Source organism: Aethalodelphis obliquidens, unplaced genomic scaffold (genome assembly GCF_003676395.1).
Source record: "Aethalodelphis obliquidens isolate GAN/ISIS:26980383/991018 unplaced genomic scaffold, ASM367639v1 scaffold40, whole genome shotgun sequence".
In the NCBI taxonomy this organism is placed as follows: domain Eukaryota; kingdom Metazoa; phylum Chordata; class Mammalia; order Artiodactyla; family Delphinidae; genus Aethalodelphis; species Aethalodelphis obliquidens.
Genome location: NW_020837984.1, coordinates 15,411,620 through 15,427,417, shown reverse-complemented (window position 1 = coordinate 15,427,417; position 15,798 = coordinate 15,411,620). Strand labels below are relative to the sequence as shown.

The 15,798-nt window shown below is 46.4% G+C and overlaps 1 protein-coding gene across 3 annotated transcripts; it reads left to right on the top strand.

Annotated features, from left to right (window-relative positions):
- Nucleotides 1–318: 318 nt before the first annotated feature.
- On the top strand, nt 319–15,688 carry FIGLA (folliculogenesis specific bHLH transcription factor). 3 transcript variants are annotated; one of them, XM_027131648.1, is made up of 5 exons: nt 319–607; nt 3,254–3,406; nt 4,978–5,128; nt 14,941–14,972; nt 15,611–15,688. In XM_027131648.1, exons 1-4 carry the CDS (start codon nt 407–409, stop codon nt 14,943–14,945), a joined length of 510 nt encoding a protein of 169 aa, XP_026987449.1. In that variant the 5' UTR covers nt 319–406; the 3' UTR covers nt 14,946–14,972; nt 15,611–15,688. The 3 variants fall into 3 exon arrangements, with proteins under 3 accessions (XP_026987449.1, XP_026987448.1, XP_026987447.1); XM_027131647.1 differs by lacking the exon at nt 14,941–14,972 and having other exon boundaries at nt 15,611–15,687; XM_027131646.1 differs by lacking the exons at nt 14,941–14,972; nt 15,611–15,688 and having other exon boundaries at nt 4,978–5,290.
- Nucleotides 15,689–15,798: the final 110 nt, after the last annotated feature.

Genomic DNA, 15,798 nt, shown 5'->3' with positions numbered 1-15,798 from the left:
CAGCGAAGCCCCTATCCATCAATTTTTTTTCTGGTAAACGTATATATGTTCGTATGTATATTTGCCTACACGTGTGTACACATGTCCAGACGCTCAGGTCCCAACTCAGATTGGTTGAGTCAGAATGTGGGGGACTGGTACCCGAGCAGGTGGATTTTTTAAAACTCCCCAGGTGACTCCAGTGTGCAGCCGATTTGCGAGCCAGCGCTGTAATCCAGGCTCCACGGAAATCACCTGTGGGGCTTATTGAACCGAGCGTCCCGGAGCGGTTTCCCCAGAGCGGGAGGGGCAGGTACGCAGGCGTGCAGGGGAATGGGGGCAGGTGGCCGGGCCGCCGCCGCCCCCGACCCCGCGTGGCCCAGGTACCCGCGCGGGAAGGCCCGGCCTCCCGCCCCCGCGCGCCGCCATGGACGCCGCGCCGGCGCTCCTGAGGGCCCCACCGGCCGAGGTGCTGGAAGACGTGCTGCGGGAGCAGTTCGGGCCGTTGCCCCAGTTGGCCGCCGTCTGCCGGCTCAAGCGGCTGCCGTCGGGCGGCTACTCGTCCACGGAGGACCTGCAGTTGGTGCTGGAGCGGCGGCGCGTGGCCAACGCCAAGGAGCGCGAGCGGGTGAGCGCCGGCCCCGCGAGGTCCCTGTCCCGAGACCCGGCCGCCTTCCTCCCGGCTCCCCCCAGACCCGCCACCCATTTCGGACACCTTCGGGGGCCCAGGGCGCCCACTCCCCGCCCGGGGGCCCGGGGCGACTTCGACCTCCCGAGGGCCGCTCGTGTTCGCCTCCACCCGCGCCGGGATGGCGCCTCACCTGCGACCCACCTGGACCGGTGCGGGAAGCGGGTCTGGGAAAGGCCGAGGGGGCCGCTTACCACTTCAGAAACGTCTCCCCCTGGCAGGCGCTTTGAACCCTCAGAGGCGGCAGTGCGCTTACGTCTCACTACCTCCTGCGCTGGGTGGGTGCTTGGGGTCCCCTTTTCCCAGCGCTCTGCCTCCAAGCACAAATAGGGCGAGGCACAGGGAGCCTAATGGAAGTTACTCTTTTCCTTACGTTAAACAAAGAATATAAACAAAGCCTGGGTGTGCACCCAGACTCCCACTCAACCCCCTGGCGGGGGACAGAAAGTGGATCTTTCCCACCCTGGCGGGTACGCGGGTTCACCCGCGGGGATGGTCCCTCGGGCGGAGTTGGAGCGCCATCTACTGGTAGCTTTTAGTATTACTAACTAAACTCGGGCCCCAAACTTGTGAGATTCCGTCTCCTTTCCGCCCTTTGCAGTCTTTGGGTCGGGCTGCTGCAGAGGCTACCGAGAGAGGGAAGGGCGAACGCTGGAAGAGGGTGCGCGCACATTCCGGCCTGGGACTTGAGGCGGAAGTTCTGCTGGGGGCTGTTCCTGCACACTCCTGGGCCCTTTAGAAACGTAGCCCCAGTCAATCAACTCGGAGCTTTGTTTGGGTACGGGTGTGAGGAGAAAGGACCAAGCAGGTGTAGAAGACTTAAGGGAAAGTTGGGAGCCCTTTATGATAACCCTGTGATCTGATGTGTTGATGTGGCTCTCAAACAAGATTCTGATCCGATATTTTGCATTTTAAGTTGGGCTTTCCCCACCAGGAAGGAATTGCTTTCTGCAGAGAATGGGTCCTGGTGTTACCTACTATTTTAAAACTAATGACCTTAGTTTTCTTTATAATGATGAAATTAGTACACCTGGAAGACAGAGAAATGACTGAATAGGGAATGGAAACACCCACAATGCAAATATAACTACCATGAACTATCATTCTTGTGTATATCCTCCTAGTCTTTTTTCTACTTATATTTGTGCGTATTCATAATCTTACAAAGTTGCTATGATTTAGTACAAATCTTTGTATTTTTTTCTCTTAACGTTATCAAAAGCATTTCCTCATATTCTAGGCAGAGCAGCTTTTGACTGCATAGTCCAACATATAAATGGACTGTTACTTATTCAGTCTCCTAGTGTTGGGCATATATGATTTTTTGCAGCTTTTTACTGGTACATAGATCTATGCCCATGTCTGATAATTGCTTTAGAGCAAAACAGTAGAAGTGGAATTACTGGGATATAAACGATCTTGTGACTTTTGATACAGGTTGCCCAATTGCTTTCTAGAAAAGTTTATTAATTTTTATCCCCTTTTGCAGGCTATAGGACTGTTCCCTTTTTCCATCCCCTATGCTGGGTATGATAATCAGAACAAAAATGTTACCAGCTTGGTACATGAAAAATGGTATCTAATTTCTGTTTTAATTTGTAGTTCTTTGATTATTAAAGTTTAATATTTTCATAAGTTTATTGAAACTTATGACCAATAAACTTATGAAATACATTATGACCAGTAAACTTATGAAATACATTCACTGTATTCTGCTGTGAATAGGCTGACTATGTCCTTTGCCCACTTTGATGTGGGGTAGGAGGGAGCTCTCAATATAAGTGAGTGAGTATATTGGCTTCATGGTGTAGTGGGAACCGGTTCTTCGAGGCCCTGTGTCCTCCAGTGGCGGGTTGATCATCAGAATTCTAGGCCTTCAGAGCCAAGGAACTAGACCCTGGAGATGAAGGAAAAAAGGCTCTTCATTCTACTTTTCAAGTCTTGCCAACGCGCAGACTCTCTGGACTCTATATCATCAACTCCGCTGGGAAAGAGGTTGAAGAGTTGCTGGCACAGTACCTGAATAGACGAGTGTTTGTACAGTTTATTCATTATCGTTAGTACAACTTATTGAAGACTTTCTGTGTGCCAGGAGGAAGTGTTTGGTGTGTAATTATGTCACTTAATCACCACAAGAAAAGCTACACCACAACAAGGGGAGTATTTTCCACTTTGCAGGTAAACAGACTAAGGCTTGGCGATATGAAGTATCCTACACAGTTTTGTAAAGCTAAATGTTAGAGTTGGGTTTTAAATCCTGATGTACTGACTCAGAGCTTTTAAGCACTACCCAGCCCGCCTCTACCTTGCAGTGGGGATGCTCTCAGAGGAAGAGAAGGAGGTCTGTGTGGACCTAGACACGCCTCCCAGTCCATCCATCCCTGCTGCCAGGTTCATGCCCCTCCCTCTCCCCTTGCCAGGAAGTGTACTGCCAGTGGAGCGATGGCTCTTCGGCACGTGCCTGCCTAGATTCCCTGCCCAGACAAGAGAGCTGTGGAAACGAGCCCTCACAACCGCCTTCCGTGGTTTGGGGGGATGCCTTACAAGTTAGCTTCCTGTGTGTCACTGTGCCTTTTTGCTTTCCAGATAAAAAATCTCAACCGTGGTTTTGCCAAACTGAAGACGCTGGTGCCATTTCTTCCCCAAAGCAGGAAGCCTAGCAAAGTTGATATCCTCAAAGGTGCAACTGAATACATACAAGTTCTCAGTGATGTTTTGGAAGGAGCCAAAGACTCTGAGGTAAAGGTTTAAGAAGTTAGAACAGCGATACCCACCGTTTATTGAGCCCTGTCTAGGTGCCAGACAATTGATGTGTCCGTTCTAGTTAGTTTATACAGTCCTTTGACCTATTTATGATCTGGTTTTACTGAAGAAGTTGCCAAAATACAGGTAAAGTCCACACAGCTAAGAAATGTCAGAACTGGAGTCTGAATCTAGGTCTGTGCAAGCTTTGGAGCCAAGTTCCTGGCCATCTGTATCCCTACCTCCTGTTGCTGTCCAGGGCATCTAGCTCCGAACTGCTTAGCCTTTACTGGGACTTTGACAGCAGGGGCATGAGAGGAGTTTCCTTAAACCCTCTCTACGGCAGCGCTTTCCTTCAGCAGGACGCACCTCAGGCAGGACACAGAAAGGAAGAGGGATGTCCCTTGGGAGAGGCCCTCCCTGAGGGGCAACCCTGCCGGAGAGCTCATTGATTTCCTGGTGATGCTGATCTCATGGGGTTTTGTGACCATCCAGTGGGACGACACAAGTGAACCTGCTTTGTAAACTGTGAGGCACCATAATGTCACCATCATTACTGGGGCACATAGCTCAGGGGTGTCCATTAGGCAGTGGAAGGTGTGGGCTGGTTTCATGGGCTCATTCTATGGAGAGGCAAATGCAGAAGGCTTGAAAATGGGTTAGTCGTCAGAGGAGGTAAACTATGAAGAGAGAAGAGGCCTTAGAAATGAGCACTAAAGGAGGAGCCATCAGAGAGGGGCAGGTGGAGAAGCAAGATGGGGTCCTACAATCAGGGAGGGGGCATCTTGGGAATCTGAGCATGGGAAGTTGTTTGAGAAGCTGCAGGGGGGCCAGGGGTGGCTGGAAGTCACCTTACTGTGCGTTGAGGGTATGTGGTTGGTAAATACCTGAAATCCAAGCAGAGGGAAGTGGCAGACTTCAAGCTCATTCAACTTGGAAGTCTGAGCCTGGAGAGAAGAATCAAAAGGATGGAAGAACAACAGTTGTTAGATCCATGAAGGCCTTTTCTAATTAGCTATGTGATCCTGTTTAGGGACAAAAGAGGACAGATAGTAGAGAGAAGAGAAACGTATTCGTTCTAGGAACTTAGGGCAGAAATAGCCACGTGTATAATGGTACTTCTTAGTTTCTTCCTCTTGTCTGCTAGTCCTAATTACGTGACTACCGGGAGGATACATTTTGCAGTGGTGGGAATGGATTGTCCTACTGGCCAAACTGGATGGCTGGGTTGTGGCATGGTCGTAATACCTGGACAGGTGCAGGTGGCTGCCTTAGTTTTTTCTTGCATGTGAATTGTCTAACAGAAGTGCTTTGTTTTGTGCTGCATTCATTATAAAACATAGAATCTGTCCCATGCTATAGTCTTTTTAATGCAGTTGCCAATCACACAACATTTTAAGGTTATAGGAGAACAAAATACAGTCTGTTGAGCAATGATTTTCTTTCCATAATAACTTAAGCATTGCCCTCATTACTTAAATACAATTTCGTACATTAGAACTTTGAAATATATTGATTTAAATCTTTAAAATCTGTCATACTGTTTGACAACTAAATATGGTTTCTAGAAACAAGACCCAGATCATCAGAACTGTAGCAACAATACTTCTGAACCACATATGTCCTTGGCTAGAGAGCTATCGAGAAATATACCACACGCCGGTTGTGCTGTGGGCTTGAAGAATGAGGAGGAAGGGTCCTGGGCAGATGGCGGCAATGGTGAGTTGGCACACACTTGTCGCCAGGGGGCGATGTCTACAATGGGAGTTCTCTCTCCAGCCAGGAGTCTGGTGAAGTGTTTCTTCTTAGTCATGTTGATGTCCAAAAACTCATAATGCATCCCTTGGGCATGAGATATTTTCCATGTTAAAACATGATTGAAACAAGATCATTGTGTGAAAGCACCTAGGTGGGGAGGTGGGTTTGCTAGTTTGAAAGGTCTGTTATTATGTTCCCAAGTTAATTGGAAAGCTGCTCAAGGGGAAGGCAACTCCTCCAAAATCACCCAATAGGGACCTAAGCTTAATTTTTTACGACCCTAATTAATACATCAAAAGGTTTTCCGGATTCTGAGGTCTCCAGAAAAAGGAGTAGCTTGCCCTCCATAAAGCTGAGTGGTGATCCCACGTCCACACACGCTCACTCACACACATGCGCACTCACACACGCGCATTTGTTTTTAAGTTGGCCTTGTTGGAAGACAGAGTTTTCTAAGTAATAACAAAGGGGTTTATTGTAACATTATCACTTATTACCTTGCCAAACTAAGGAAGCCATTGCCTGGAGCAGTCTGCTTCTCCAAGTCTAGAGAGTGGACGTTTTGCTCTGGCTGTGTCTCAGTGTTACACAAGCAAGACCCCTTGTTCCGTCCTCCAACACGATTGCTGCTGAAACAAGAAAGGCTTGCAGGAGTCTGGGACTAAGCAAGTTGCTCAGCGTGGTATAAGGAACAGTGGGGGCCGTGGAGTAACAAATGACGGGTGGTGGTGGGAGGCGGTTTAGAAGATCAGTTGAGTGCAGGCTCTGGAGACAGAATGCTGATGTTCAAACCCTGGTTTTACCACTTGTTTGCGGTGTGACCTTGAGTGAGCTGCTAAAATTTTCCAACCGTCAGTTTCCCCATCTGTAGAATGGGAATGATAATTGTACCTACATAAGGTAACTGTGAGGTTCAAATGACATCATGTCAGCAGAGTGTCTAGCATAGTACCTGGCATGTCAGTGTTCACTTGGACTTTATTAAGTCTGCTTGCCACGCCATGAGCAATCAGTATTTATTTTTTAACATCTTTATTGGAGTATAATTGCTTTACAATTGTGTGTTAGTTTCTGCTTTATAGCAAAGTGAACCAGCTCTACATATATCCCCATATCTCTTCCCTCTTGTGTCTCCCTCCCTCCCACCCTCCCTATCCTACCCCTCTAGGTGGTCACAAAGCACCGAGCTGATCTCCCTGTGCTATGCGGCTGCTTCCCACTAGCTATCGGTTTTACATTTGGTAGTGTATATATGTCCATGCCACTCTCTCACTTTGTCACAGCTTACCCTCCCCCCTCCCCATATCCTCAAGTCCATTCTCTAGTAGGTCTGCATCTTTATTCCCGTCCTGCCCCTAGGTTCTTCATGACCTTTTTTTTTTTTTTTTTTAGATCCCATATATATGTGTTAGCATACGGTACTTGCTTTTCTCTTTCTGAAGCAGTCAGTACTGATTGGTGAGCAGTCAACAATGGGCCCCAGGCATTGTCATTCTGTTTGCAACAAGTGGTCTGGGTTTTCTCACTTGGCTCTTGCCAATGCCCCGCTGTGGTTTGAGGTCTTACAGGCTCTCTGCTGACTGGCTGGCCTCGTTTCCGATTTGATTACTGTTTTCTAAGGATCCCACTTGTGCACATGCTCAGTCTAGATTTTCCAGTTCTGGCCACTTGAGATTTAAAACTTCCCTCTCCAGTCAACTCTTAGGATACAGAATTCCTATTCTATTACATGAGCTGACAGGGAATGACTGAGAACAAAGAGCGAAACTGAAAAGGAGAAGAGTGAACTGAACCTTGAACCTGGCTGTCTAAGTTAGTAATGGTAATCCTTCCCCAAATGTGGTTTTAGTGTGTTAGATATTAAGGCAAGAATCTTGCTTGCACTTAATCCTCACTGGTCCCTATCAGGTAGGCATCACCATGTCATTCTCACAGTGAGGTGCCTGGCTAGTCCTTCCATCCAGTCCCCTTGGGCCTGGTACAGAGCAGGCCTGTGCCAGCGCCAAGGATGTACAACGGAAGTCCTGCTTTTCCAAGGATAATTGATCATTGAATTTGCCAACTTATGGTAACTTGATTTAAAGTGGGGACCATCATTTTCTAGTAGGAAACAGGAAAGTTCTGGCTGGAAATGTTTTAAAAAGGGAACACAACACTCAATTTTTAGTCTTTTAGCTAACCACGTCTAAGGTGTTAATTGGAAGAGTGTGCTAATTCTTAGAATGAACAGAGAATCACGTATTTGAGATTTTTTACGTATGTGTATAACTTCTGTCAAGTGTGACTTCCAAGGCCTGAAGGTAAAGAGTGCCAGTTTTTGCAGAAGGATTTTAGGATTTCATCAGTTTTGTCAGGGGTTTCTCATTCTTTGACATTCAGATCATTCATTTAAAAAATTAAAAACATTTATTCTGAAAAAAATCAACTTAAGAAAAGTTGCAAGTATAGTACAAAGAACTTTTTCCCTGATCCATTTGAGAGTAATTTGCCAACCTGATGGCCATCGCCCCTAATGACGTCAGCATGCATTTCCTTCAAATGGGAAATGGGGACGTTCACCTGTATGACCACAGTGCAGCCATTAAATCAGGAGATTATGTGGCATTACAGTCATGTAATCCTCGGGCCCCATTCAAGTAGCGCCAACAGTCTTGAAATGTCCTTTCTAGCAAAAGGACCCAGTTAAGAATCATGCATTGCGTTTAGTTGTCCCTTGCCTTTTGCCTCCTTTTACCTGGAAAAATTCCTTGGTCTTCAGGTAATTTTTATGACCTGGACACATCTGAAGATTACAGGCCAGCTGTTTTGTAGAATGTTTCTTGATCCGGGCTTGTCTATTTCCTCCTGATTAGATTCAGATATGCATCTTTGGCAGCAATATGGAAGTGCTGTGGTTTTCTACTCATTGCACCCTATCAAAGGGGGGCAGATTTTGATTTGTCCCATTACTAAGGATATTCACTTTGATCATGTGCTTAACGTAGTGACTTCCAGGCCTTTCCACTTTAAAGTTAGCCCTTTTCTTTTGTAATTAATCTGTATTTTGTGCGAAGGTGCTTTGAAATTATCTAGAGATCGCATTATTCATCAAACATTCTATTTTTTTTCTTAAAGTGATATCTATTGTTTTATTTTTAAAATATTTATTTATTTGGCTGGGCCTGGTCTTAGTTGCGGCATGGGGGATCTTTTAGTTGCGTCATGTGGGATCTAGTTCCCTGAACAGGGATTGAACCCAGGTCCCCTGCATTGGGAGTGCCGAGTCTTAGCCACTGGACCACCAGGGAAGCCCCATCAAACATTCTATTAAACTTTTTATTTTGCGACAGAGAAGTCCAATATTGCCTTTAACTCAGTTTCCCCCTATGGCTGCATCTTATGTAACTATAGTACAATATCAAAACCAGAAAGTCGACATTGGTATTATGTGTGTATAGTTCCATGTCATTTTTATTTTATTTTATTTTTTTGCGGTACGCGGGCCTCTCACTGTTGTGGCCTCTCCCGTTGCGGAGCACAGGCTCCGGACGCGCAGGCTCAGTGGCCATGGCTCACGGGCCCAGCCGTTCCACGGCATGTGGGATCGTCCCGGACCGGGGCACGAACCCACGTCCCCTGCATTGGCAGGCGGACTCTCAACCACTGCGCCACCAGGGAAGCCCTCCATGTCATTTTATTGCATATGTAGTTTTGTGGAACCATCACCATAAAGCTGTCCCACATGCTACCCTTTATAGTCACACCCACCCACTACCCCTACTCCTCCACTCTCCCTAACCCCTGCAATCACTAATCTGGTCTCCATCTCTCTAATTTATCATTTTAAGAATTTTGTATAAGTGGAATCCTACAGTGCAAAACCTTTAGAGACTGGCCTTTTAAAACTCAGCACAATGTGCTTTATTTATTTTTCACAATGTGCTTTAAATCATCCAAGTTATTGTATCAGTAGTCTGTTCTGCCTTTTTATTGGTGAGTATTAGTTCATGGGATGGATGTGCCACAGTTTAATGATTATTGTAGAACATTTTGGTTGTTTCTATATTAACTTTTTAATACTATAGACATGTGGTTTTCCATTCAGTGGATTATTACATCATCATATAATATCATGACTTATTTTGTTACTCAAACTGTCCTCATTGTGGCCAGTGACAGCCCTTGTAAGTGGGCTGCCTTTCCACTTGAATGTCACCATCATTCTTTGATCACTTCCTTTCTGGCAGAAGATGGTCCAAGCTCGAGCATCTTGTACTTTTCCAGCCTTGGAATCACTTTCCTCAAGGACATCCAGTGGGTAACTCACCTCCCATCTCCATACCATCTCCTCCCTGCATGGCTGTTCTCCTTACCCCTCTTGGGCTTTAGTACCTGTAGTTGGTTTGCTAGAGCTGCCATAACAAAGTACACAGACTGAGTGGCTTAAACAGCAGACATTTATTTCTCACAGTTCTGGAGGCTGGAAGTCTAACATCAAGGTGTTGGCAAGTTTGGTTTCTTCTGAGGCCTCTCTCCTTGGCTTGCAGATGGCCTTTCCTGGGTGTGTGCTTGCCCTGGTGTCTCTCCTCTATGTGTCCAAATTTCCTCCTCTTATAAGGACACCAGTCAGATTGGATTAGGGCCCACCCTAATGGCCTCATTTTAACTTAATCACCTCTTTAAGGGTCCTAACTCCAAATACAGTCACAGGTACTGGGGGTTAGGACTTCCATTGTATTTTGGGGACCACAGTTCAGCCCATAACAACACCCATGACAGGCTGCCCCTCCATGATAACCCTCTCTAGGATGGATCAAGATAAAGGGGCCAAGGAAACAAAGCTCAGACTGGTCTCTATTTGCCAAACAATCGTCATAAGGGGTCATTCCCATTTATTTGAAGGGCAACTACATAGGGTTTCAGGATCTGCCCAGATACCCTAACTGGAGACCTGGGGACAGCCGATGTGGCACATTGGACTGAAATGCTCATATACAGAGGGGCTCAGGATTTGGGAGGCAGGTCCCCTCCAGCTTCAGTTTGCAGGAATGGCACCCTTCTTCCTGCTCTTGGAGAGGATCTCTGAGGAGTGGAATCTGGTGCTGGTAGAGATGGGCATTTGGAGGGACTTGGGGGTGTGGTCAGAAAAGGCTGTGCAATATCAACAACATTCCTGAGAGGCAAAATCCCCAGTGAAGCACATAAGAATCTGCTGATGGCAGGACGGGAGATGAACTGCTCGGGCCAGAGCGGGTTCACTTGGGGACCGAATCAGCAAATAAGTGTGTGCGTGGACGGAGAGGACGTGGGCCAGCCATGCATCTGGCCTCGGTAGGGATAGGGATTAATGTCAAGGTCCAGGGAGGCTTGTTTAAAATTGGACTTTCAAGGTGTAGGATTTTGTTCTTTTGGGATTAGACATTACTGGGTGGCAAGATGTTCGCTAACCCGCCATTGTTTATTCCTCCTATTTGTCACCGTGGCTATGGCTTGGGCATTCCACATCATGCAAGGCTCTGAATTTCGCTCAGAGTTGCCTGTCATCCTGTAGAGACTGTGTCCCTGGACACAGAACCCCCTCAGTGTTGAAGTGAGATGCCAGTTGTGCTGGGGCCAGAGGAGCTCTGGAAAGCGTTATATGCATGAACGTAGGTGCCTATTACGGGACCTGGGTGTGCCGCCATTATACACTTCTAAATTTTGGCCTGTCATGGGAGCGTTCCTTGGAAAGAGTTTCTGAGAGAAGGAAGCCTGGTGGGTGGTAGATTTCCTCGACTCCTCCTTCAGGCTGTGGTCATCTGTGTGTGAAATTAACCACTGGGGACATTTCTTCTAATAGCAATTTAAGCTCTGAAATGAGATGGTCTGGCTAGTTGGGATGAATTTATTAGCTTCCTGAGAAAGCCCTGAAGCACTATGTTCTGTCTTCCATCTCACATTTCCTCCAGGTAGTGGTTATGTGTGATAGCAAAAATTCCACCATAGTAGAGCGTGTGTGTGTGTGTGTGTGTGTGTGTGTGTGTGTGTGTGTGTGTGTGGCGGGACAGGGGGTAGGTCTAGGCTTATCCTTGGGAATCACTTTTATCTGCCCCAGTATTTACTTGTGGCCTAGTGGGCATATTCTGATGAGTTTTAAACAATTGAACTTCCCTTTTGATGGGGTAGGTGCTCTTTGGTTGGTCAGTCCCCACCCCCTCATGCTGCATCTCCAGTGTAGGCATTTAATTTTGCCGTATGGACCAAGGGCACTGGACACAGAGGAAAGGCTGCACGAGTGGTTGCATTTGGCTCTGGGACGTTATCGTTTTCTGAACTTCGGGGGTTTAGGGGTTGGTGCTCTGATGATATGAATGCTGGTCATTCTGTCTGGAACTTTGGGAAGGTGAGATGTGGTGCACGCAGGACAGGATCCATCTAACTTTGGAGTGATGCCACCTCTGGTGGGGTGTTCCCCAGGCTACAGCTCTTTAGGAAGAGATCCAACCAGCACCCAAGGAAGACCCTTAAGGCCCAATCTGATCAAGTAAGAAGAAAATGTTACAGGGAAGACACATCCTTATTTCTTTGTGAAAATAAGACAGGGAGATTTCTTTTGTCGTAACTCAGATTTTTCTATGGGGACAAAAGATTGAATCAATCATGGAAGTGGGTTTTGCCTGTGTGTATGCATGTGAGTGTGTGTGACGTGAAGCTTGGTGTTTGAGGAGATCTCTATGTGGTATGTGCTCCTGGGTCTGTCAGTGAGCTGAGAATCATTTGAGAAAGCCAGCAATTTCCATTTGTCTGACACATAATGGGTCTGGTGATTAAATACATTGAAGTTAGTGCTCATCTATTCTTGTGGACTTTTGGAGGGATTATTTATATGAGTTTTATGAAAGATCCACCTCATTGGTCCCACATGAACAAGGAAGAGAATGGCGAGAATTGGATGGAAGGATCTCTCAAAGACCCTTCTCTGAGAGGGTCCTTAGAGGCAGGACTTCTCTGATGTGCTGTGGGACCTCCCTGGAGACAGACAGCTCCTTTGGGTCAGCGGAAAACCACCAAATGCTCGGACCACATAAACCCGCCCCTGAGGGAGGTCAGTGTATCCTCCCACCTGCCACCTTCTCCCCTGTTCTAATTCCGGGGCTATCCAGAGCAGATCAGGGATAAAATGTACGCCAAAGACACAGTATTAAAGGTAGATCTTTTAGTGGGAGGGTAAGGGGATTAGAAATACAACTCAATTATTGTTCAGAACTCTTCCGGTCCTCTTTGGATCGCTCTCTTCCTTTTTGGAAGGTTTTTCCCTCCAGGAGTCGTCCTTCCAGTGCCTCTGGTGTAGAAGACAGGCCTGGGGCACCTGCCTCACTGGGGTTGCTCTGAGGTGAGAGGCACCGAGGGGCAGAGTCCCCCTGCCTCATGCTACTTGGGCCAGGTCCCCAGGAGAGGAGACAGACCACATGGGGCTTTGTGGCCAAAGCCCTGCTCAGAATGAGCTCCATTTGCTGTAAGATCATCTGTATGGCTTTCCCTCCAGACAGGAGGCAGCGAGGCTGTGGCCACAAGGCTGGATTCTGATCTCTGGGTCCTGGCTGGACTTTCACACACTGAAGCGGTATTAACAATGAGAGCACAGTCTAGATGGGAAGAAATGCCACTTTACTTTCTACACTGTTCTCCACTTGTTCTTGAGAACCCCTTATGACGCAGATGGTGGGAGAACTCTTTATCTTGCCCCGTTAAGGCCTGTCTTCTTTGAGTAAAGCAGAATCAGTTCAGCGTTCAGAATATTCCGTGTGGGGGCTCCTTTGCCTCCTAAGTGATTTCCCTCCTCCCTCTGCTCCTCCTCTGGTACCGTGAGGAGTGTGTACACTCCAGAGGCTGTGGTGGGAGCCTCGTGTGTTGCCCCACCTCTGGCCCAGCTAGTTCTCTGGCCCCTGATCTTGGGTGTGGTTGAGCTGACATCTGCTGTGGGTGTCCATGGCCCCCCTGTGGCTTCTCTTGTCTAAGCCACGCCATTCAGAACCCAGGCCTCTTCTCGTATCCCCAGCCTTCCCGCTCCAGATGGGCTGTATGGCTGCCCTCAGGCCCATGTTCCTAAGGATGTCCCTCAGCCAGTGCTCACCAGCTCCTCTGAGAGACTGTATCCTGAGAAGTGGGTACTGATCCTTGCTTTCCTCAGACTCTACTTTGCCTTTCCTGGGTTCTGTTACCTTTGGAACTCTCCCCCGTCCCCTGGTCAAGGCCGGGATGGCACAGTACAGGACCCTTCCCAGGGGTCAGGCAGCTTCTACACACTGGTCCGTCCTCCCTGAGGAACCACCTCCCGCTGTTTCAATCTCATCTCCGTCTCGGTTGTGGTAGGCTTTCCGCTGGCATATCTTGCCTCCTCCCTGCACTGTGACACCCCATGAGCAGCCATCTGAGCTCTCCTTTTCGACAAAGTTGGCCTCTTTCAAATGAGAGTCTTGCTTTTCAGACTGTTGTTAAGCTTGGAAATGAACTCTGAGGACTTCTGGCCGGTATCTATCCATCCCTTCCCGCCCCGTCACTCCACCCCCCCAGCCTTGACTCAGTGGGTGGAGGGAAGGGTACACTGGATAGTATGTCAGATTATCCAGCTACACAACCAACAGCAGGAGTTACACCCACCTTAGTAAAGTTGCTGAACTGCAGGCTGGGTGTCTATTCCTCAGACGCCCTTCTTCTTGGACCTTCAACTCCTTGACTTAGATGAGGCCAACATTTTTAAGTGAACTGTGAGAATAAGACATTAATAAACTTCGAGTTTTTGTATTCCGATACTTAAATATTACAATCCTGGAATTTCCCAGCTAACTTAAAAAAAGAAAAGAAACTAAGACAACAATCTGTAATACACTGGACTGTAGGCTGATAAGATGAAATTATCCTTTAACCTTCTAGGTAAACACAGCAATACATGAATTGTCTTCTAGGTTTAGAACATTCTGGTTGTGTAAAAAGTTTTAAAATTTTTAAATAAAACTTCTAAAGCTAAATTTGAACTCAAAAAAAAGAAAGCTTGATGACATGTATTGTGAAAAGACTTGTTCAAGATCAGAAACAATAGATATTGATACTTACTTTGTGCCAGGCACTATTCCTGGCAGTTTATACGTAATAACCTATTTAATTTTCATAACTGTCCTGTGACGTACAAACAGTTTTGCCCATTTTACATGTCAGGAAACTAAGGAATGAAGTTAAGTAACTGGCCCAACATCCAGTGCGTGGACAAAGGGTTGGGCCTGGGAGATGTGGGGAAATAGTGTTAAACCTTTTAATGGTCTTTCATTCTAACAGAGCTCACCCTTGAAATGTAAATGAGTGGACTAGGAAGTAAATAAATGTTTTTTAAAGCTAAATTAAAGCATTTGCTTGCAGTATTTCATATTAATATACATCCAGGTTTCCATTTCTGAAGTGCCTGACCAGGATTTGAGTGACTTTATTTTTTTAGCTCACGGATTTAAGTTGAGATTTCAGAAAATTGAGAAGCCCAGGGTGATCTTACCATCTTAAAAAAGCCACAGATAGAAATCTACTACTATGCTGGCAAAATTTTTTCCTACAACTGAATTAAGAAATTATCATAAGGTGTATAACATTGTATGTTGTTTTCTTATTCTATCATTGGCATGTTTGGAGGTTATTATATAGTCTTTATAACAAGTTTTAATGGTTCATTAAATGGGACAGTTTTCTAATTGTTGGACATTTGTTTTCAGTTTTTTGTTCTCAACCTGATGTGTTTAGCTCTTTTTTGTATTTCATTTTGTTTTTAGGATAGATTCCCAGAAGTAGAACTGAGTCACAGGTAGGTGCAATCTGTGACTTGGTGCCAATTTTTTTTTTTTACATAAATTTATTTACTTACTTATTTATTTTTGGCTGCACTGGGTCTTTGTTGCTGTGCGCGGGCTTTCTCTAGTTGCAGCAAGCAGGGGCTACTCTTTGTTGCGGTGCACAGGATTCTCATTGCGGTGGCTTCTCTTGTTGCGGAGCATGGGCTGTAGGCGTGTGGGCTTCAGTAATTGTGGCTCACAGGCTCTAGAGCGCAGCCTCAGTAGTTGTGGCACGCGGGCTCAGTAGCTGCGGCTTGCGGGCTCTAGAGCGCAGGATCAGTAGTTTTGGCGCACGGGCTTAGTTGCTCCACAGCATGTGGGATCTTCCCAGACCAAGGCTCGAACCCGTTGTCCCCTGCATTGGCAGGCGGATTCTTAATCACTGCGCCACCAGGGAAGTCCCACTTGGTTCCAGTTTATAATACTACCAGCTATGTAAGAGTGCCAAGCCCTTCATATCCTTGCCAACGATGAGATCTATTAAAATGATAGAATTGTAATGGACAAAAAATGGTATCTTTAAATGTAAACATCTTTGATTACTAACTAATTTTTTGTTTGTTTTTAAACTGTCTGTTAGCCATTTACGATGGGCTCTCTTCTGTTTCAGGTTCCCTCAAGTATGCAAAGTGAAAAGGCTGGCCCAGGGCTATCTTCTACAGACAAATAAATGCAGTCTTGAAAGTTTTAGAGTCTCTTTAAAAAAAAAAATTGTCATAATTCAGAGTTTAACAATTACCCTTTAAATGGCCTTGCCTGTCACAAATTTACTTGACTCTACTTTCTCAATTTCATGCA